The sequence below is a fragment of the Ursus maritimus genome, unplaced genomic scaffold (assembly GCF_017311325.1).
Source record: "Ursus maritimus isolate PB19 unplaced genomic scaffold, ASM1731132v1 scaffold_2, whole genome shotgun sequence".
NCBI lineage: Eukaryota > Metazoa > Chordata > Mammalia > Carnivora > Ursidae > Ursus > Ursus maritimus.
This window is the reverse complement of record NW_024424452.1, coordinates 81,973,440-81,987,811: the sequence shown is the minus strand read 5'-3', so window position 1 is coordinate 81,987,811 and position 14,372 is coordinate 81,973,440. Positions and strand designations below refer to the sequence as shown.

At 36.6% G+C, this 14,372-nt stretch overlaps 1 protein-coding gene across 3 annotated transcripts in view; it reads right to left on the bottom strand.

Moving 5' to 3' along the window:
* The window catches only part of RALGPS2 (Ral GEF with PH domain and SH3 binding motif 2), a 160,676-nt gene that overhangs the window by 90,258 nt on the left and 56,046 nt on the right, over positions 1-14,372 (bottom strand). For all 3 annotated transcript variants that reach the window (XM_040636250.1, XM_040636249.1, XM_040636251.1), the window contains exon 5: positions 2,719-2,802. In XM_040636250.1, coding sequence (XP_040492184.1) covers positions 2,719-2,802 — 84 coding nt within the window. The remainder of the gene's footprint in view (positions 1-2,718; positions 2,803-14,372) is intronic.

Here is a 14,372-nt window from a genome sequence, read left to right as displayed (position 1 = left end):
TTCCTTGAAAACCAGAATTCTGGGTGTGGAAGAAAGAACGTGTGGATGTAATACAGAAAAGCTGGAAGTAAAACTCTGGTCCTGAATCTGAATTAGAAGTATCAATATGAACTTATGAGACGCTTTATCTTTAAATAGTTGCATGTGTATGATACACAGATATCCTAGCTATCTCTGCTGAAAAAGGCACAGAAATTGTCATTCCGATAGCAATGAGCATTTCTAGCATCCACATCCACTTCCCCCGGTAAGAAACCAGGACTTATTAAAAAAATGTCGATTCCAGGTGAGGGATAGGTAATGGACAAAATGAACCTGAAACATCTTTGTATAGCAGATGGCAAGGAAACTATTCAAGACTACTAGGGTTATGACAAAGGATGTAAATGCCAACTTGAAAAGACTTCCACTGGCCAAAGATTGAACAATATTAGTTTCAATAAAGATAATAACTGCAACAGGTCGAAACACATCGTATGCATTTACATTTATGAGTTCATAATGGTATTAAAAAACTACTTGGTCACTATTAGAGGAAGACAGACCACCAATTCATTATCTTCAAAATTATTAAATAAAGGGAAAGAATCAAACATGTATCCTTCCTTGCTTATAGGAAATGAACCTCTGGGCAAGCAAATACCAGAAGAGGGAAAAAGTCTCTTTATAAAAGCATTTCAAGGGGTGCCTGGGTGGCTCAGTTGGTTAATTATCTGCCTTCGGCTCGGGTCATGGTCCTGGGGTCCTAGGATCAAGCCCTGCATCAAGCCTGCATCGGGCTCCCTGATCAGCGAGGGGTCTGCTTCTCCCTCTTCCTCTGCCCCTCTTCCCTCCCCACTCGTGCTTGCTCTTTCTCAAATAAATAAACGCTTTAAAAAAAAATAATGGTGCACATAGATTCCTTCTAAAAGACTCTAACTTCTTTCATAATTTGCTTTTTTTTTTTTTTTTTTTTTTTTTTTTTTTTTTTTTTTTTTTTTTTTTGCTATTTTCTCCTATGTCCCTACTAGGAGAAATTAATAGAGTAATGGAGAAACTAAGTAAGATTATAGGATCAATTGTAATTTGGAATAAGGATAAATGTGACATTCTTGACTCTGACAACTTTTTGGTTTATTTAAGAATAATATGGTTAAAATCTAAAGTCAAATTTGTGAATATTATGACAATGTGTTTGTATAGCAAAAATATTACTGTGATGAAAAATTCTGACCAACTCAGAAAAATTTTGAGTATACAACTGTATATACCTTGAATATAAAATTCAGTTAAAGACATGCTTGCCCTATATCCCTATTTTAATGGTTTAATCTAATTTTTAAAAACTTTGATCCGGGGCACCTGGCTGGTGCAGTCATTAAGCGTCTGCCTTCGGCTCAGGGTGTAATCCCAGCGTTCTGGGATCGAGCCCCACATCAGGCTCCTCTGCTGAAAGCCTGCTTCTTCCTTTCTCACTCCCCCTGCTTGTGCTCCCTCTCTCCCTGGCTGTCTCTCTGTGTCAAATAAATAAATAAAATCTTTAAAAATAAATAAATAAATAAATAAAAATAAAAACTTTGATCCACTTCATTTTTGGGAATACAGTGAACCAAATAACCCGAGAAACTGTTTGCTACAAACTCCTAGAAATGCTGGGTTAAAGACAACAAACTCTTTTCTTAAAAAATAGTGTGGCTAATTTGAATGAAAGGATTTCCCCTAGAGGCAAAAAAAAAAAAAAAGGAGGAAACAAAGGCAAAGCAGTGGTTAAAACAAAGGGCACTGTACCTGCCCAGAGAGGGTAGGGTTTCTTCTCAGTGATATAGGGGCTCAGGATTTAATAATCCTCCCAAGACAAAATACATTAAGTTACCCATCTCTATTCTACCACCACTATGTCTATCTAAGGGATCTGCAAAGCGCTATAATCTTGGTGAAAATGTAGGCTAGAACAATTCACTTACTGGCAGGGGAAGACAAATACAGGAGATGGAGAAAAGTTTTTCATTAAGAATTTTTAACCAGCCCTTAAGTGGATTTCGAGTTTGAATTTTCACTATAGCAAAGAAAGTCTGGATGTTCCCAACCAAAACTTATGAAAAACTAAACTAAGCCATTATAGTTCTTCGTACCAGCAAAAGCAAACAAAAGCATTTCAGAAGAGATATACCCTCGATCTAGGCAGCAGCAGAATTCCCACAGATAAGGCACAGATAAAGCTGAAATGAACATGAGCTCTCAATCAAAAATTACAAAATGCATAAGAAAACAAACCATTTTGTGTAAGATCAGCAGAAATAACAGAGAATTAGTACTCCAAGGTCTTTGGATAAAAACACAGAAATTATAAAATAAAATGCTGAAAATGATTTAAGAAATATTAAAAATGACACTAGTGTAAAAGCACACAGATTTGAAACAGATAGGACCCATCTATAAGAGAATTAGTGAGTTAAAATATAGATCTGAAGAAACCATGCCAAATGGAGTATAAAGAAACAGATATAAAACATGAAAGGTTAGGATACAGGTACAAAAGAATATCAAGCCCCATTAAATTTCCAAGAGAAATTACAGAAGGAAAAAAATAGAGATCATACAGAGAGACAATGTTCGAAGAGATTGTAGCTGAAAATATTCCAGCATTGATGTGAAAAGTTGAACTACTTCTTAATGAAAATATATGGAGGAACGCCAGATTTCAGAAACTAAATTATCAAAACTTTATAAGCAACTCACATGATTAAATCTTCTTGTGAAGGCAACGGCATTTGGTGCAGAACTATATTTTTCTTTTTTATTCCATCCACAACTTGAAAGCTCCTGAAAAAATGAGTAAAAATAAATTCATGAAACAGCCCAGTTTTCTTGTTATATTAAGGGTTTCAAAACATAAAAGACAGTTGTGTCCTTTCCTAGAGCCATTTTATTTAACAGGAACATATCTAATACTATAACCGTTCAGTTAAATCACAAAAACAATTTCTACTAGTAGAATATAAGAGGGAAAATTACTTGTCTGTGAGAATATAGATAACTAGACTTACACTCTACAGGGAGATTGGCGGATTCTTCTCTGAAGAGATTTAAATCCCCAGACGAAGGACCTACAGATAATGCAAGTTGAGCTTCCTACAATGTATAGAGAAGCCTAGTAGTTGTCAAGCCCCATTCGGTTACTCAGAGCTTCCAATTAGCTTCCCAGTACCTCACTGTTTGAGCTGACAGCCAACCACCCGATATGTGACGAAATCTCTAATAAGAGTTCTTGATAACCCCGCAGGGTATGTCAACAGAATTCACAGGGCTTGGGGCGCCTGGGTGGCACAGTGGTTAAGCGTCTGCCTTCGGCTCAGGGCGTGATCCCAGCGATCTGGGATCGAGCCCCACATCAGGCTCTTCTACTATGAGCCTGCTTCTTCCTCTCCTACTCCCCCTGCTTGTGTTCCCTCTCTCGCTCGCTGTCTCTATCTCTGTCGAATAAATAAATAAAATCTTTTTAAAAAAAAAAAAAGAATTCACAGGGCTTAATAAACTTGGACGTCAAAAATTAAATATTTATTTTATACCAACCTCTGGTAGGACATTCCTTTTAATTATAAATGTAGTGTACAGATTTCAGAAGAGTTAGCAATACATGTGACTTTGTCACTGATGAAATATTTTCATATCACATTACAGTTGGTAGATAGACCAAAAATATCATTTATAGTCATCACTAGTTTGAAATTACGAGCTCATCATCTCTGGATCTTAATGTGTTAATAAAGAAGCACATATATATTGCTAAGTGACAGTTACAAAAATACGTTGGTAAGTGTATTTTAATAGAATTCATTTCCTTTGATTTTAAAGAGGGGTTCAGCTCCGCAGGCTTTGTTTAGGTGCCACAGGGACCCAAGGTTCAAAACAGGTTAAGAACCCTGCTATAATGCAATCACCACCACCAGAAAGAGACAATCTATCTGAGGAAATCTATCTAATCTGAGGAAATTGAGTTAGGGCAGGAAACAAACAAAACCAAAAGCACTGAGAAAAGAAAAAAAAATCATACAATTATTACTCTCAGATAGATGAGGATATTGCTCCCATTAGGCAAAAACAGGAGGATGTATTTAGAGAACAAAACAGAGCTTTTGGAAACGAAAAACATAGTAAGGGAGATTTTAAAAACCAACTTAGGAGTTGTGAGATAAAGGTGATAAAATCTTTTAAAAAATAAACTCAAAATAGGAGTCAAATATTATATTAATTAGAGTCCATAAGAGTCCATTTCTGCATAAAAACATAAATTTTAAGGGAGAACAGAGAAAAACAACTTAGCAAAAAAAATTTTTTTAACGCCCCTAAGAACTTCAAGGACAAGGAAGGACCCGTCTCGTGCCCTTTATAATGGAGTAAATTTAAAAATCCCTCAAAATCAAGGCCTAGTATCAAAAAGTGTAGAGCACAGAGACTGACAGATTATAAACCTGTAAGATTCAAAAACAAAACAAAATAAAAATAGATCACAGGCAGAAAAAAGAGATCAAAGGCATCGATACCTCAAAAGTAACACCGAAAGTCAGACAACTGAAACAATGTCTTCAAAATCCTAGAATTCTGGGTCCAACAAAAATATGAATTAAGTATGAAAATATACTGCAGAGATTTTCAGACATGAAAGCCTCAGAGAATTTGTCTTCTAGGCACCTGTTCTCAGACAGCCAGCAGAGCATGTGGTTCCTCCAAACAAACCAGCAGGTTAAGAAAAAGGAAGACACGAGATCCAGGAAACTGAGTAACCAACACAGAATGAAAATACTATGAATACCCAGATTAACAGTAAAGGGACATCCTGGGACACAACTGTGAGCACGGCTTAAGAACAACAGCTCAGATATTAACTAGCAAGAGGACAGAAATTCCAAGAGGGGTGCCTCTCAAAGATGAAGCAATATCTAAGAGTTTGAACACACTGAGAAGGCATTCACTATATTCACCACTGGCAGAAAAATTAATGACCCGTAGCTCAAGGAAAACAAAAAAAATTTAAGTAATCATGGCTTGACTATAAAGAATAGTTGAGCCACGACTACTTATTCATGTCAAAATTATGACATAACTACATACGAGAAAGGAGGAAGTGAATTGTGTAAATGTCAGGGGAAGAAAAAATATAAGAGCATGAAATCATCTTCTACAGTATAGAGAATCAATAAACCATATCTAAAATTTTAAAAAATTATAAACGATAGGCATTTAGATACATTATTTGAAAACCGGACATAAATTCCTCCAAAGAGGAATAGCTAAGACACTGGATGGTTGTGCGACCCAAGGGTGGGGTTGGTGGAAATATGTGACTTCTTAAATGTGATGTATGCCTATCTTCCATAAAATTTAAAAATAGAAACAAAAAGAAAAGGACTATGTAGAAGACAAAGGGAACGGTTATTATGATGATAAAATACTCCAAAAACACAGGTACTGTTCCCTTGACTGGGGTGCTGTCAGTGAGTATTTGAAAAAAGTGGTAGATTCAAGATATTTTAGAGGCAGGCAGGACTTGGTCAAAACCTGGATCCACACGGTGCAAGCTAAGAATGAGGTATCCAGAGGTACTCATATTCCTTTTACTGGCTTGAGTAATTGAATGGAGACTACTGAGGGAAGAAAACAGCAACTACTGCTTCAACACGGTGGACGAGCAGTAAATGCTCTGAAGATATCAATTACTAACTCTTTTAAAACCTAAAGCTAGATTACAACCTTCAGATCTGAAATTACTGAAGGAAAATTTATAAAACAACAGAGGCAATGCCACAGTAAAAAAATAATAATAACTGTTACTGAGCTTACATATTCATTTCACATTACCTCCCTGTACAGACAGAAAATAGTGACAAACATTACATGAATGTAAAAATGACATGATAACTATATTAAAAACATCCAACTTCTAGAAAATATTTTTGTTCTAAAAATATAAATATAACTGTATTAATATATATTCGTAACTACATAAAGATGGCATATTTCAGGACAAATTTCTAGAATTAAATCAATAAATACTGAAATTGTCTTTAACCAATTAATTTCATTTCCAAATTTATATTAATGCCATGATCAAAGTGTCTGTGTCAAATTGATGTTATACTTATCAAACTACTCAATGTAGCCATTTGATGGGGTTCAAACTTAATAATGAAGCTTTACATATAAAGTGAATCACTTCCTATTAGAAGCCTACGCTCTAACTAATGAATATTCTTGCACCTTTTCTGACATTTCTGAACATTTCCTAAACATACAGTTCTAGAAGCAAAATCACTAGGTCAAAGAGGATGAACCTTTTCAAGGCTTTGATACCCGTCAAACTGCCCTCCTGAAATACTGAGTCATTTATACTACTACTACCAAGTGCCACTCTCCTCAAAGTCTTACTGAATATGGGTGTATTTATCCTCTTTCCACATTATCAGTGCTTTAATTTCCCCAACTGTAAGAATAATTATGTTTGTTAAAAGGGGAGAAAAGGGAGGGTGGGGCCATGAATCAACTATAAACCCACCACGGAGAGAAACTCTATGAAAACCCCTTCCCAATCTTCTTTATCTGCATTGGGGGCTGGTTTTTCTTTGTTTAAAGGAGCAGATACTTCCACTGTCCTCTTTTGTGTGATTTAATCTTCTGGTTTTATGCTTTAAAAGGCCTTCTCAGCCTGAGAACAGGTGTTTTAACAGTAGCTGTAAGAGTTAACACTAACAAAGATTACTGTGGGCCAGGCACTAGTCTAAGTGCTTTATATATATCAACTCCTTTGAACCTATCTTCATCATTATTATAAATTATGATAAACAAGGAACCCAGATAAAATTACCAGTGAATTATGGCTTTTTTTTTTACACTAAAAACTTCCAAATGCTTTTCTGACTCCTCAAATAAAAAATGATAAAAATTGATAAAAATTTGGATAAAAAATTCATCTAATTCTTAGAACATTTCAACGTCATTAACTTAATGGAAAAATGGTTTGTCCCTTTAACAAAAGTCTCTTGGAAGCTGACAGAAAGGAGGTGGGGATGAATGAATCTTACGGTCACGTTAGTTGGAAGCAAATGGATGAAAATTCCACTGGAGCCCTCCATTTTAAAGAAATGTGTAATTAGAAAATGTGAAGACACAAGCAGGTTTTTTTTTTTAAAACCTCTTAAGACAGTAGCTTCTGCTTCACAGAACATTTCCCCTTTCAGACGATGCTACATTATTCGCACATCTAATACAACAAGAAACTATAATGATGGACAACAGATTCGTGGTTCTAGGAGTTAAGGATGGTGGGGAGTGGTTCACTACAGAGGGCTAACTAACACAAGGGAGAGAGATCTCTGTGGTACTGCAATAATTCTGTATCTTGACTGAGGTGATAGTTAGCAAAACTACACACAGAAAAAAATGTTTCAGAACTATACAGGCACGTGTTATACAAATGTCCATTCCCTGGTTTTGCTACTGTACCATACTTATATAAGATGTAGCTTCTAGGGGAAACTGGGTGAAGGGTAAGTGGGACCTCTCTGCAGTATTTTTGCAACTTCCTATGAATCTATAGTATATATAGATTCATATATATAATCAAAATCTATAATCTGTACTATTTTTTGCAAGTTCCAGTGAATCTGTAATTACCTCAAAATAAAAAGTTAAACAACAATAATAAAAATCCATTTAATGACTTATGGAGCTGAAATGCACTGGGACTCCAGGAACTCAATTCACTACTTTCTTCTTAAACCCTGACAAGCATTTATATTAGCTAGCCTTAAAGGAATTTTACCCTGCCCCACCTCTACCTCTCAACAGCCACTGACCTTCTCCATGAGAAAAAAAAAAAATTGCTTTTCCCTTTGTCTCTGTCTCTTTTTGTCTCAGACTCCAGGATCTTCCTCCAAGAAACACTATAAACAATCTGAGAAATAAATTCTCCCACCAGTGATATCTTGCATTTGACAGCGTATCAGCCTCGTCAAAGGTTATTCTACACTAAAACATCTCCCATGAACACCAAAAAGTAAGCTTAGTGACTCAAAAGATGTCTTTTAAGAGTCTTATTTAAGAATAGGACTGATTTAAGTTAAGTACACTATGTAAGTAAGCCTCTATTTTAGCAAAGGCTTAATGAAGTACAACAGCCTTGACACCTCTTAAAACTTGTTCAAATGGATTAAATTTACAATTCTAAAATCTGGCAATAAAAAGAAATCTAACAGCAACTCACAGATATAAAGGCAATTTTTAAATGGTCATTGAAAGTACATCTGAAAGAATATTCATGGGCTCATTCTGAGCCATGAAACTGTGCAGCCCGATTTTCCACTGACTTTATTTCGGAAGCACGTGGGGAGCAAACACCACAACTGATAACCACCTACCCTATGAAAGATTTACTGAATTTCACAGGAGCCACAGCTTCTCTTATGTCTCTTGTAGGTTTGTTCTGTAAAGTCAAATTCTTGCTCTAAATTTCATCTTGTAGGTTCCAACACTCTTAAAAGGACTGCTCTAAGGGTGATGTTGTAGGGATACCTAAAGATAGAAGAAGAGAAAAGGCCAATATAGACCAGCATGTAGACAGAGATTGAGAGAAGAAAAGAAAAAGTGATGGAATCTATAAAAGACTGTGGGTGGGGGGCATCCTCACAAGAAGAAGACAGGTTTGTTTTTTTTTTTATATATAACTGAAATATAGCTGACACACAGAAGAAGATAATTATTGCCAAGGTACTCTTACGCTCAAAAAATGCAAAGCTTTAAAGGGTATAGTATCTCCATTAGCATTCAGCCTATGTATTAGAAAGAAGTCTCAGCTACAGATGATGTGCTCATTATGATTCCTGTATTTTTAATCAATAGAATGAAGTTTTGAAACTATAAAACTGTGGTATCTTAAATCAAAAATATCACTTCTCTTTTCTCATGTATTCACATCCTCTGTTCCCCCTCCACCCTGCTCCCGACACATTAAAGCTGCCCCTAGAAAGAGAGCAGAGATGAAGGCAGGAGCTATCTGCTGCTGCCACTGACGCCATGATACTCCTACTCTCCTACTCAACAATGTTCCTCTTTACTTCTCTGGTTTTATTCTAAGTCTAACCTTACTACATATTAAGGAAATTCATGTGATAAGCAGCAATGATACAACATACAAAACAGTTTGCTCCTTGCTTCTAACAGAAAATTCCAAGACTTTCATGTCTTCTTTGTTTTCTTCAAATCTCTCACCATATTCATGAATTATTTACATTTTAATTCTAATGCAAATGATAATTTTCATTAAAACAAACACAGAATTATGGTATTCCTGATTTTGGAACTTTGGATATTGCCAAGATTCTAGTCTCTGCATACACAAAAATGTTAGCATACAGTAAGGTCTTTGACATACTGTCAGAAATATCTCAATTTTAAGTGTTTCAGAAATGTTTAAGTAAGAGTCAGAATTACCTATTATGAACTTTTCCTCATTTCACCAGCATTCTTCCTCAATCTCTAGTGTATTCCGGTTACACCCGAGGGCCTTATCTGTCCTTTGTATATAGTGTCTGTTTATTGATACAATCTAAATGACTTACTGACCTGACTTACTAGAACTTATAATAAAGTGCGAAACTTTCTTCTTTGAATGTCATACATGAGAGGGACCTTCAGTCAGAGTCAGATACTTTATGAACACTTGAGAACCTCCCAAGAGAGGCAAACATTATCCAGTGTAATGACTACAGTACAGATTTCAAGCACAGTTCACCCTTTAAGAATTATCAAAAGCACCAGAGAATTGCGATTAGAAAGAAAATCTGACTGCAAGTAAACTTTGTCGTAACACATCCTGTGTTGAGTAATATAATACTCATTCTGAAGAGAAACCCCACTGATGTAATAAACATGGCAATGTCATCAGAAGAAATATAAGCTTTATAGAACATGAGAGAATTCATAATAGACAAAACCCAAAAACCCATGAATGTAATACACCTTCAGAACCGTCATTGCTTCCTCAACATGAAAGAACTCACACCAGAGGGAAGCCCTATAAATATGCCAAGAGCATTCTAAAAGAAAACAAACCTTCAAGATGAAAAGAGAAATCACACCAAGAAAATCCGTATGTATAAGAAATATGGAAACACCTTAACAAGAGCTGAGATTCAACTAAGTACCAGAAAATTCACACTAGAAATTAGTGAATGTACAGAATCCTTAATCTGCCCTTACTAAGTACTATTTAATACTATTTAATACTAAGTATTAAATAATTCATACTAGGGAAAAAACCTGAAAATGTTCTTACTTGTGGGTGGGGAAAAAACCCAAAACTCCTGTTTCCATAGAAAGAACGCTATAAGAGTCACATTCTTGGACTAGTAACAGACTTCTGCGGAAATGATCCCAAACATGATAAACAATGGGAGATGAAGTGCCTGTAGGCCATACAGCATCAAGCTTTGGAACGGTCACTTACCAAACTCAAATACTGAGCAGGTATTATTCTAGGCACTAGAGACACATCAGTGACACATGTGCTTTCAGACAAAACTTTCTGCCCTTGTGGAATTTATGTTCTAGTGAGAGGGTAACACCCCCCAATCTATAAGAGCATGACTCATGACCACCACTCAACCCTTATCACCTCCTTAAGACTGCTGCAGTTTTGATCAAAATTATATTTATTACTGACTGAGAACTACCCTTAACTACTACTCCTACTCTGAAGTCACCAATAAAAATAATCCTACTTCCAGGAATTTCTGAAGACCTAGAAGGTATTTTAAAGACCCAATAGTCCAAAATCCTTTACTTCATAGATTCGGTAATTTTTTAAAAAGGCCAAAGATATGAAACAGATTCTATTAATGGCACAATCTATAAATGGCAAAGCTGAAAAGAACTACAAGTCTTCTGGCTCCCTGCTTTTATGTTTTGCCACTAAAAATTCTCTTTTTGGATTCAAAGGGCTTTAAAATAAATTTTAAAATAAGTGAAATTAAGTAATTAAAAACATTTTTTTTAAAGATTTTATTTATTTATTTGAGAGAGAGAGAGACAGCCAGCGAGAGAGGGAACACAAGCAGGGGGAGTGGGAGAGGAAGAAGCAGGGTCCCAGTGGAGCAGGGAGCCCAATGCGGGGCTCGATCCCATAACGCTAGGATCACGCCCTGAGCCGAAGGCAGACGCTTAACGACCGAGCCACCCAGGCGCCCCAGTAATTAAAAATTTTTGAGCACCCATTCAGAGCTGTGAATTTTAGACACTGATTAAAAAAGAAAAAAGTAAGAGGCAGCAAAATCCATGGCAATTTGTGCCCCAAACTGGTTTAAACAAAAGGGGGGGGGGAGGGAGAGGTAAGCAGCCCCAGGGAAGTAAGAGCTGTAAGGACACATTAACAGTGGTTGAATATGAATGATAAAACTGCTACCGTTTTCCTTCTTTGTGATCACTATACCGGCCGCTTCGGCAACCGTTTCATTGTGCGCTCTCCCCACCACTAAGAGTTGGCTGCTTACTGAGAGGGACAGAAGAGTGAAAAGCCGGCTTTTGTGTGAGAGGGATCACCATCCGCAGCAGCTTCCAATTTGGCCATGCTGCTTGGACCAGTGGGGAAGTGAAGAGTCTTAGGATTTCGGTAGCACCAGCCATGGGAACATGAGAGCAAAGTGTTCAGATGGAGAGGGATCCGTCGCTACAGAGATGAGCAGCTACGCTGAGATCTGTCTCAGGCCCAATAATCGTGCACAGACACTAAGGATTTGCTCACACTTCTAGAGCCAGTGAGCTGCAGCCTTATAAAAACACGGTACTCTTTTAATAAATATCGTTCAGAGTTGACAGAGACGGGAAGGAGAGAAAAGTTACTGAGGAAGTAAAACCATTAGGAGACGGGGAAATAGGATGGAGAGAGATGAGAGAAGTATGGCTCCTAGGGTTCTGAATGGTAATAACGGACAGATGGTGCACATCACGCAGACAGGGAACCTTTAAAAATGAGACTGCAGCAAACCTTTTTTCTATATAGTTATATTCCTACTAAATAGTTTTTTATATCACTGATGAACTTTCCTGTAACATTAAATTCTTTTCATTGGTAAGCATGTTTTCCATTCTTCTGACCACAAAACAAAAAAACTAAGAAACAAAGTACCAAAATCTGCTTTTTTCTTCTTTCAATCTGAGGTAACGTCAAGTGTGAGACGGGGCTGGAGAAAAACCAGACTTGGCATTTGTTTGATTCAGATCTGCTCTTAAAGATGTGACTTTATTTAGCCAGTATTCTACTGATGACTAAGGACAGTCCCTACACCATAAAAAATGTTTGTGCCACTTCCAAGATAAGGGAGATGGTTTCTGCGGTGAAATAAAAGGCTTGGAATTCCCCCACCCCCAGCCACTCTGAGCGCCTTGTGACGTTGTAGGTAAGCGGCCTGACCCTGAGAAAACGCTGCACTTCACACGGTTCCCCTTTCTTCCTACAAGTTAAGAACAAGTTTAGGCAGAACCAGTTTGGCTAAATTCTACTTAACACAAAGACTTGGGAACACAGAATTCCACAAACTGGTAGGAATTACAGGGTCTACTTAGGGAACTGAATTAATGAGAGATGTGTATTTTTGTAAGTTCCACGTGACTTAAAAATTGCCTCTATTATAGAAAATCGAGAGACTGGGGTGATCATCAACCTGCACTGAATCACCAAACCATATGGCTGGATTCAGAATCCATATTCTTCCAAGTTCAAATTTCGTACAGATTTTATTTTAGAAAACTTGAATTACCACCTGAAATAAAGTTACATATGGATATATACACGTTAATAGTGAGTTTTGAGTAATAGTTTTAGTGAATAACTAAAGAGCTTTTAAAATCTTATGAAGTACATATACATTTTTTAAGAAGTTTTACATAAAGTTATAGAGAGAGACGTGAACATTGATATGAGGGGCAAAAACATCAAGATAAATTTATTAGATTCAGGGATAATCACTCGCTTTTCATCATATGTGAGGTTAAATTTTGATTTAACAAAAGAATTCATTCTTTAGTGAAGCTAATAACTACATAACGAGGTAAACACCATTTATGCTAGTAAGACTAACACATTAGACTGACTGACATCATGGCTTAATCTTTTAATATGTCAACAGGAAGAGTTTTGACATGATAAACAACATCTGTACAAACATTTCAGAAAACTGGCGGTCTTTAATAAACTCAAAGACAGTCATGCTCCACAGCTCAGTAATTAAAGCACTGGAGTGCCCAGATTACCATCAGTGCTGCTCAGCAATGCCCAACATAAAAAGCAAGCTAAAGACGACTAAACAACAGGATGCTATTTACATAAAAAATCTAAACTTGCAATAGCATATATATATTGCTAAGAGATACCAACACTTAAAGAAATATAGCTCAATGCACAGGAATGATACAGATCAATACTGGATAGTGGCCACCTTGGTGGGATGAGGGCAGAGGGCGAACATGGGAAAATGCATGGTGGCTTCAACAGTACTGGTTAGGTGGGTCCACAGGGGTTCATCTTATTAGCCTTTATGCCTTATGGTAGGTCTTGAATATCTCAATTCATAATAAATTAGAAAACATTTTTCTGCCAGATGACAAAATTCTGTTTATACTGCCAGATTTCAAGTAATCTTGATGATTATACGAGACTAACACGTAACAAGAATATTTTTGTGCTACATCACATCTTCTAATAGCGATACTCCTTCAATTTTTGAAAACATTCTCTCACTGAACAAATATTTACTCAACACTACATTCATTTTCTCATTCTAACTACTGAACCCCACTACATGCCAGACAGATAAAATAAAAGAAGCAAAATTATCAGTCTCCGCCCTCATGTAGCTTAAAACCTAGTGGAAGCAGCAAGCAATTAATCAAATAAGTACATGATTAGTAACACTTTACACCTCATCACTCCTTCCTTCTTAAAAATACTTCCTTCAAGTGGCTCATTGAATTCTGAGCTAATAACCTGACTTTCCTCCTTTTGTTGTTGCTTTTCCATCTCTTTTGCTAGTTCCACCTACACACTAACTAGCACCTTCTCCCCATCTGTATTCACTTTCTTGGTAACTTCACCCACACCTGAAATATCTCCCCAGTGACCTCTCTCAAAATACATTTGAAACCTGGACAAATACTATAGTTACATATTACCTAACTCAGCATTCTAGCAAACATGAAAACCCAAACATGTCCAAACCCAAACTCCTGTTTTTTCCTCCACATCTGCTGCTCTGGCCTTTCTCTACAGGGCAGTATTGCACATAATATTCTATACAAATGGCAGCCCCAGGAGTTGTGAACACAATAATAATAACTTTCCATCA